The sequence below is a fragment of the Hippopotamus amphibius genome, chromosome 8 (assembly GCF_030028045.1).
Source record: "Hippopotamus amphibius kiboko isolate mHipAmp2 chromosome 8, mHipAmp2.hap2, whole genome shotgun sequence".
In the NCBI taxonomy this organism is placed as follows: Eukaryota; Metazoa; Chordata; class Mammalia; order Artiodactyla; family Hippopotamidae; genus Hippopotamus; species Hippopotamus amphibius.
Window position 1 is genome coordinate 88535694 of NC_080193.1, and position 9612 is coordinate 88545305.

Consider the following 9612-nt stretch of genomic DNA (forward strand, 5'->3'; position numbering starts at 1 on the left):
TGCCTATTTTTATCCTCTTCTTAGCCTCCAGTTTCAGAAGTACCTGGTGTTTCCAAGTTGTATGTCTTTTGAGGACTCTGTAATATAAATTGGATTGGTTTTCAACTTTTCCATTACCGGCTTAGGTTTTGGCTTTGACTTTCTTAGGTCTGTTAAGTCAGTCACTCCTCTGTATTCCAGCTTCCAGAGTTTTGATGCTGTAGTGTCTTCCTGTTCTTCCCATTCTTAAGTGTTCATGTTTTTTAAACAACTCTATAAAACAGAGTCATTTATGTACAAATGCTCCTAGGATTCTTTATTTGAAGTCATTAGTAAAAATGGATTCTACCAGTGGAAATGCATTATTACGGATAAAAAATGGATCTTGGATTTATTTCTTTAGTGGATTTTAGGTAAAACTTAGGAGTTTAAGGTTGAATTTCCGTTATTTTTGTTAAATTTCAGGGTATGATTTAATATTGAAAAAAATGAAAGGATGGTTGATCTTATCGTCTCTTTTCTGTGAGATAATGTATGTTTGTTGGTGGCACCTATAATATGCACCAAGTGCATCAAATCTAACATATAGTTTATATAATAGGGAATTCAGTGAAATTGGATTTTCTGTAAAATTATATTCTCTTTTTCAGTTTTATTCCTTTCTTATAAGAGTATTATCCCCTTTCATAAAATATATATTTAAAACAGAAGGGAACATTTCTTTTACAGATAACTGGTGCCTGAACTTTTATTCCCTAGCGTAGGCTGGGTGAATTGGAACCCTAATAATAATATGTTTTATGTTTCTTAGGATGATAAAATGTGTACTTCAAGTTGTTTTCTATTTTCCTAATCATCTCTCTTTGTATCCATTCCAAGAACTTTTATAAGACTTTGTCTTTGTGTTCCTCAGAGTTTAACAACTCTTTTCTGGATTCATTGGGCTCTGATGATGACTCTGGAAATGAGGACGTTTTAGATATGGAGTACACAGAAGCTGAAGCTGAGGAACTGAAAAGAAATGCTGAGGTGGGTGACAGTGTATTTCCTTTGTAGAACAACTGGTCAGGTTGTCCATACTATTCCTCCTGCTCCTTATTTTCAAAGGCCACACTGTCCGTGTCCATTGCAGGTTCATTTCTGCCCCTTTGGCAGCCATCACATGGTCTTCACTTCTCTTGGCCTTTGCTCCTCATTTCTTACATAGAAGATTCAAAACAAAATGAAAAAATAAAGAAATAACATCCTGGTCGCCTTATGTGCATGTTAGGTAATAACTTAGTAATAGCTCTCAAGTCATATGTATATTAAGTCACCTTGATTTCTACCAAAACTATTTTATTTTTAAGGTTTAATACTAAAACTAGTTGATTGTTACTCAATAAAAACTGTTGAATTAATGACATTAACTAGAGCACTTGAAATCTTTTTTTACCCCTTTTCCCCCTAAATAATTGCTTTTTTCCCCATTTTCCAAATTTTTCATAATTTTAATTACCCAGAATCCCACTATTCTAACACAACTACTGTTAGCATTTGATATATTCTTTTATCATCCCTACCCCAAAGTACCCTAACTATGCTTTTAAAAAGCTTTATAGAATAAGTACAGTTTTTAATCCTGCTTGTTAAAGACTATTTATAAGCATTTTATTTTTAATAGCTATACTGTATTCCATCAGTGAACATACTATTTATTTAATTTTTAGCTAACATTGAGCATTTAAGTTTTTTTTTTCATTATAATAAATAACATATTGAGGAATTGTGTATAATTGTAATGTTTTCTATATTTAGGATTTTCTTCTTTAAGGAAATCCCCAGAAATAAATTACCACATCAGAGTTTTTGAACATTTTAATGGTTTCTGGTTTATCTATAGCTGTATTTCTTCCCAAAATTATATCTTACAGTGCTGCCTGAAGTGGGTGAATATCACTTTTCAGTTTTGTTTTACTTTTCTGCTAATAATATTTTAATTGCATTTTTAAAAGTATTTAAAATATGAAAGTTCATCCATAATCCCTATAGCAACACGTCAACTCTTTTCATTTTTTTTATTCTGTTTTTCAGTGTTTAACCATTAATATACCTGTTTTATAGAGCTATAGTTATTATGTGTGTTCATGTAGGTTTGAAAAACAAGTTAACATATTGTTGACCCACATACAAGGGTGAGTCCAAAATTATCCGCACTCTGGTTATATTAAAACTTCTGTTGGGTGCATGTCTTACCAGCACTTTCCATTCAAGGCCACTGTCTCCCCAGTCGCTGCTGTGCAGGTGTGAACGTGTTACATCAGTTCATTTGTAACTGCGGTGAGAGCAAAAATGGATGCCCCACTTGTGATTTGCACAAAAGAAGAGCAGTGTGCAGTGAATCGTTTTTTGTGATCTGAGAGTGTACCTGGTACCGTTATTTATCAAAGGCTTTGTGCACAGTATGGAGAAAGTGTTTTGTCTCGAAGAAGTGTGTATGAATGACTAGAGATGCTTATTGAAGAGCTGAAGCCTAAATTTCGGATTAAAAACAGAGGACTGCTATCCAAGGGTGTTCTGATCTTGCATGAAAATGCACATCCAAACACTTCTGCCCACAGTGTCGACACTCTGCAAAAACTTGATTTTGAGGTGTTAAAGCATCCTCTCTATAGTCCTCATCTTGCTCATCGGACTTTCACCTGTTTGTTCCCCTGAAAGCAGCCCTATGAGGACGAAGATTCACTTCTGATGAAGAAGTGAAGACAGTGGTGCATTCGTGACTCACAGCTCAGCCTAAATTAAAGCATTTTTTTAATGAGGGAATAGGAAAGCTTGTTGACAGCTGGACAAAGTGTATTGAAAAGCAAGGAGGTTATGTTGAAAAATGATGTATATGTCTTTTCTAAAAGTTAATTAGAATAAATTCTGCAGCCAGAGTGTGGATAACTTTTGACACACCCTCATATTTTTTCTTTAAATAACTGAACAATATTGTACTGAGTTGATATACCAGTAACCATTTAACTATTACTGGGTGTATTGTTAGTTCCAACTTTTCATTATTATAGATAATGCTAAAGTGAATAATTTTATACATATATACTGTTTTCTTTCGAATTATCTTCTTAGGATAAATTCTTAGTTGGGAGTAGAATTCTTAGGTCAGAGGATATGAACAATAACCAACCACTGGGTTTTTTATTGAGTCTAACTGCCCCTGCCACACATTGAAACTTCGCCATGTCAGCTTTGATAATAAATTTAAATTTAGTGTTTTGCTTTTATTCAATTGAATAGTTAAAAGTCATGTCCACTTCTGTTTCCCAGACAGGAAATCTTCCTCATTCCTATCGGCTCATCAGTGTTGTCAGTCACATTGGTAGCACTTCTTCTTCAGGTAAATGGACATTAGGATTTCACCATTTTATAAATGGACTAGCCAGCATTTACTCATTATTGGGTTGCTCTGAGCCTAGCTTTGCGAGGTTTAAGTTGAATGCATCAGGAAAAACTTTGGAATCTTCTTTGAGCACACTAAGTGTGAATTGTGTTAATAGGTACAACTGTTTTGATTTCTCTATTCACAAATGACCCAAATTTCCCTAAATAAAATATATTTATCAAAAAAAGTTGTTCTGGTAGAGTATACTCCTCCCTTAAATTTTTGTAATTTTTTTAATGGTTTTTTTTTTGTTTGTTTTTTGGCGGCATTGGGTCTTCATTCCTGTGCATGGGCTTTCTCTAGTTGTGGAGAGTGGGGGCTACTGTTTGTTGTGGTGCTCGGGCTTCTCATTGCGGTGGCTTCTCGTTGCAGAGCATGGGCTCTAGGCGCGTGGGCCTCAGTAGTTGTGGCAAGTGGGCTCTAGAGCACAGGCTCAGTAGTTGTGGTACACGGGCTTAGTTGCTTTGCGGCATGTGGGATCTTCCTGGACCAGGGATCGAATCCGTGTCCCCTGCATTGGCAGGCAGATTCTTCCCTGTGCCACCAGGGAAGTCTGTTTTTTAATAAGTTTTAGGAACATTGTTGGGAGTAAGGTGAAATGGGTTTGGCTGTTTCTCTTTCTGAAACTGTCCTGTACCTGAGAAAAATTCAATAATTTTCTTAAAAAAAAAAAACCTTAATTTTAAGATTTTATTTATTTCAGGTCATTACATTAGTGATGTGTACGACATTAAGAAGCAGTCATGGTTTACTTATAATGACCTAGAGGTATCTAAAATCCAAGAGACTTCTGTGCAGAGTGATCGAGATCGGAGTGGTTACATCTTCTTCTATATGCACAAGTAAGAAACTTCGCCTGATCAGAAGCCATGAGCTAAAAATCACCTGAACATTTTTTTTCCCTTTAAGGATAAAATATTCCCATCAGTCAATTGGTTGACAGTTTATGGTTTTTATTGTCTTTGTTTAGGGCTCACGTCTTGTTATTTCCAAAATATTTTTTCTCGTAACTCAGCATTAATTACTCATCACAGAGTAGAATCTAGGTATAGAACTTAAGACCTCCTTATGACTGAAGCTGTCCTGTCATAAACCTTTTTGGTCTTTCATTGTATCTGGTAGAAGATCTGAGTTATACAGATGGGAACTAGCATTTCTGTCAAAGCCAGCTATTGCCATTCCACCCAGGTATTTTGAAGAATCAACACATGGGGTTGAGATGGTAATAAAATGAACGAGCTGCTTATTTAATAAAATTTAGGCATCAAATGGGGATTATGCAGGCTTTATCAATGTCTATTTTCTGTCTGTACTCTGTCTTTGCTCACTGAATTTCCTGTTTAAACTTTGTTTTATTTTCAGGGAGATCTTTGATGAGCTGCTGGAAACAGAAAAGAACTCTCAGGCACTTAGCATGGAAGTGGGGAAGACCACTCGTCAGGCTTCATGAGGAACAAACTCCTGGGTTGGCAGTGTGCACTGCATATTCTCTCTTACTGCCACCCACTTCTCTTTCCTCTGCCCAAGGAGAATTTGGAACTCTACTTGATGCGGGAGCAACAAACAGCTCAGGGCCAAACCAAAAGACGAAAACTGCAATTATGCGGAACGCTCCATATTAATTGTTTTATGGAAACTTTGGTCTCACATCTATAGCTGATTATCCTTTTTTTCTCCTACAAGAGTGGCACTTCCTTTTGTCTTAGGAGTACATGTTGTAAATATATATATATATGTACATACACACACACATACACACACATATATGTGGAATGAATGGAGCCTTAAAGAGTTAGGATAGGCCACCAGAGTATGCCTGCTCAAAATTAATAGCACAGCAGTTTGGAGAAGAAATGAAGTTGTCAAAGAGTCCATTCACCTGAGAAATGTGTGAAGATATACATATCATTTGGCATTTAGCTTTTATGTTCCTTGAGTAGTTTCACTCAAGTCTGTAATCTTTCATATGTGTTTCTTAGTAAAGTTCACTGGAAAGCCAGCTCTCCCTGTTACACTAATGACAGTTTGTCCTCCTGGCAAAGGAGGGGCATTTCTGCCACCTGACTTGAGGAGCTTTTATAAAAAAAATTATTTCATGGATTTGTAATGCTTTTGCTGTTTACATGCAGTCCCAAGAAATGGATTGTTGGTGCTTTGGTATATATTATGTTCCCACATTTGGTATTCATTGTACACTTTGTGTTTTCTTTAAAGAGATTCCTTCACACAGTAGTTCATTGTATATCATCTATATTATTACGGTGGTGAAGATAGAATCTTTTATTTTTCTTCTGTGTCGTTCTTCCATGGAGCAAGCATTACTGTAACAGACTGCAGCCAAAACTTTAAGAGGTAGGAAAGTGATGTTGTCCCAGTTGGGACTCCCCAACAAAACTACTTAGGGAATATGAAGAATGCTAGCATCTCTGTCTCCCAAACATAAAGAGGTCAGGAGGAGCATTCTTGTGTTAAAGCTGAACCTCTGGACCACTAAAGCTGAAAGCCCTGCTGCACGGGTGAAATTAAGCACATGAGCTATAGGATAAAGCTTAAACATTTAACCATTTGTTGTCAGTCTTTCCCATTAAAACAGGGTGAAAATTAAAATGTTATTGGTTTAGGTATTTCCAAGAACTAACAAATAACAAAGGTGCATAATATATTTATCTTTCTTTATAGGTGCTTTGAGTTGAGGTTAAACGGGGTGCAGCGTTAAGTGCTATATTAGTCACTCAGCTGACATAACCAGCTTGGTTAAGCAGCTTGTGAAACCATATAAAGAATGAGTGTGAGAGTAGAATTCTGTTCCTAAAATAATTTCGTGAGCCCAAGAATCATTAGGATCACACAGAGTTAAATTAAGTATAGCAAAATGAAACCTTCAACATTTTCTTTCATTTTTAGTCCATCATCACAGAAGATGTAACATCTTTTCTGGAAGATTGCCTTAAGAGAGCTCCAACCCTACTCTTGAAACTTGGATGTGTTCTGACATAGTAACCTCTTCTAAACTATTGAATCTTTGAATTGTAAAAGGCCCCAGCACTTTTGCTTAACTACTGATAAAAGCTTTGTCTCCTACCATTTACCTACCTGTTAATGTAATGAATGTTCCAAAATGATACGGTGGTAGGATATGCAGGAGTGGTATAGAGCAGAGGAAAATACTTGTTTAAAAAACTAGCTTTTAAAATTTTATTTCCACTGGGGAGCCTTTTTTGTTTTTTTCTCTTGAAAAATAACTAGTTTTCTCATATGTGAGTGAAGTGGTAATCAGATTCTTTAGCTATTTATTAATTCTCTGTATTTGAGAGCTTTGAAAGGCACTGTTAAAAATGATTGGGAATGAGTTGACGTGAGTGGGTGCATTTAGGGCATTTAAACAAATAGGGTGCCGTAAGCCTCTTAGACTGCCCATGAAGTACCCTCATTTGACTTGCTTTTTGTAGCTTGTGTGTGTGTGTATGGGTTAGAAGTACACTTGGCTCAAACCTAATTTGATTTGCTCTTAAGGTCTTGGGCAGGAACTATTAGTTGAAAAAAGTAGATGAGTTATCTCACTGCTTATATACTTGCAAGTTTGGGACTTGAAATTTCCTTAATGTCTGTGCATTGTTTTGGCCTGTTCAGCCTTCCTCCCTCCCTTCATTCCTTCAACTATTACCCCTTTCACTACAAGGTTACTTTCTCATTTTGGTTCAGTGAAGGGTTAGTGAGTACAGATGGAGAGTTCAGCTGGACCATGTTGATGGGGTTTGTTGTTTTTCTGAGCTGCCTGTATGTATTTAAAAATTACAAGTAGATAATATTTTTTTGTGCAATTTGCTCAGAATTGGGGAATGGGGCATTTGGCATGTTGGTGCCAGAAAGGGACAAGTTAGATAAGGACAGAGTGCTTCAGTTCCAGGCAGCTTACACGATAAGTAATATTCCTATTGAAGATACCAAATATGGTTACATTACTTTAAATGACTTTGAATTGGAACTTAGTTCTTAATTCTACACACAACTGATCTTAATTGGAATTTTTTGGAGGGGAAAGCTAAACTAAAATTCAAACATTGATTCTTATCACCTAATGTTATTACAGAGGATTGGAAAATTGCATGTGGCCAGATGCTACTATCAGTTTAGAAGCCCTGATTATAATTTAGGCCTGTAAGAAGATAGATTCTGTTTTGTAGGGTATATATTTATGTGTGTGTGTGCACACTCAGAAGTTTTGTCTCAGCAGGATAGAATAAAAAGCAAGTCCATGAATTATTCTTCTATTTATATTTTGATTCCGAGAGCTTTTTGTTTACTTGCCATGATTTGTTAACTTCAGGCCTAACTTAATGGCTCAATAACAAATGTAAATATGTTTACATTTTAAGAAGTATGCAGCGATACTTAAAGATCAGTTCATTAACTCTGGGAGACAGATGCTAGACTAGACATTTCTTTATTTCTGTCCTTATTCAAGTGTAAAATTCTAAAAGAGAAACCTTAAGAATTAAAGCCTCAGCAACTGAATTCATGAATTTACTTATTCTTCCATACTGCAGTTACCATTATGTAACTATATAAATATAGCTCTACACAAGTACAGCTACATATATAGTTGTGTAATGAAAATTATTTGGAAACACCTAAATTAATGAGATTCTTGGCAATGTCTCATGTAGTTGAGCGTTATGATGCAGAGAGAGCCGGGGGGGTTGGAAACATATAGGGAAAAAAGGTAGTTTCTAAACTCATTTGTTATCTATTAAAAGAGATTATATTAAAACAAATAAAAATATTACCCTTCTTCCGTTTCCTTCTGTGTCCTCTGAATTGACACAGTGAATGCTCTTAGTCATCCAACCTTTCTTGCCCTGTTTAATTGATCCCCTGAAGTGGTCTTTTGTTTTAAATCAGGGGAACAGAGCTGGATCTCCAAGTGCACGTGGCTCTTGTGTATACATGGAGATTTTTAGAAAAATCACCAACAACCCAGTACTAGATGCAAGTCATGTAAGTGTGCCTCCAAAACAGATACATCTTTTTCCTCCTTCCCATTTTGCTTTACACCGAGTAATGCTCTTTAAGTATATACAAAAACTAAACAGATTTTTGCCCTCTAACATCTTTCTGATGCATTACTTAAAAATTCTAATTTTGTCTCTATCAATGTCTTGTTAACATCTGAAAATATATATATTTTATTAGGAAACTATAGTTTGTTAGGCCTTGAGAGTTTTGTGACAGGTTTCTTTGGCTCTGTCTCACCACGACCACTGACTTCTTTATGGCATGCTTTAATTACTAAACTTCAAGCAGTCTCTTTGGTTGTATCATATTTATACACAGTAAATTTTCCTTTCCATGTGTGCTATGTGTCTGAGGTTTTGAAGTTTTTAATAAAAAATGTGCCAGTATGAGTACAAGCAGTTGATTTCAGTAATTTGGACTTAAACTGCAGAGGTTTGAAGTAGAGGCGTGTCCACTGGCGTCAGAATAGAGTGGATGAGGGTCTAGATCGGGACTGGAGTTCATTATGTCCAATGCCAAAACCAAGAGCAATCATCTGAACTGGTCTGTTTCAAGAACAGAAGGGGTGGAAGAGTGAGACACGGTGGTTGTACCTCTCATCTGCAAGTTTTCCTCCCTCTCTTTTCCTTCCCTCCCCATCTTCTCTGGCCTGTTGTCAATGTTTATTTATGCTATGGAGAGGAGAACAGAAGTAAGCTTCCTACACTTTGCCTAGTTGAGCCACTACTAGGTTTGCTGGCAGCTTTGGCCACATTATTTGTGAGGTGATTTTCTTTGTGTTCAGAGTGACTTTTGATTCTGATTCTTTATGTTGTTTTGTATGGAGCGGCACTTTATCTGTGTTTTAGCAGAACTGTTCCTCTGTACCCTTTACAGTTTTTCCTTGTTTTTGTTTCCTTTTTAAATTATGCATAGAGTTTTTTGTGTGTGAAATTAAAGCCTTTATTAACCTTGTGTTGGCTTGACTATTATTTCTGAAAAGGACATATTCTTGCAGACACTCAACCAGTTGTTGAAGTTGTGGAAGTCACCTTCTGTTGGCCTTCTGACTTGGACTTTAAAGCAGCACTGTTACACCTTAAAGGGAATAGGATGGCAAACCAGGTATGGCTGAGTCAGCACCAGCCTCTGGTGGATTTCATTTGAGAAGCCTGTGAAGCTTTGCAGAGATTCTGGATAACAGTTTTTAAACC

At 36.3% G+C, this 9612-nt stretch overlaps 1 protein-coding gene across 7 annotated transcripts in view; it reads left to right on the forward strand.

The window, feature by feature from the left end:
* Positions 1-9373, forward strand: part of USP37 (ubiquitin specific peptidase 37) — an 86016-nt gene extending 76643 nt beyond the window's left edge. For 6 of the 7 annotated variants that reach the window (XM_057744490.1, XM_057744489.1, XM_057744486.1 and 3 more), the window contains 4 exons: positions 893-1008; positions 3289-3358; positions 4107-4245; positions 4766-9373. In XM_057744490.1, the coding sequence (XP_057600473.1) occupies positions 893-1008; positions 3289-3358; positions 4107-4245; positions 4766-4853 (413 nt within the window). In that variant the 3' untranslated portion in view covers positions 4854-9373. The remainder of the gene's footprint in view (positions 1-892; positions 1009-3288; positions 3359-4106; positions 4246-4765) is intronic. The other variant, XR_009055038.1, reaches the window with a different exon arrangement.
* Positions 9374-9612: the final 239 nt, after the last annotated feature.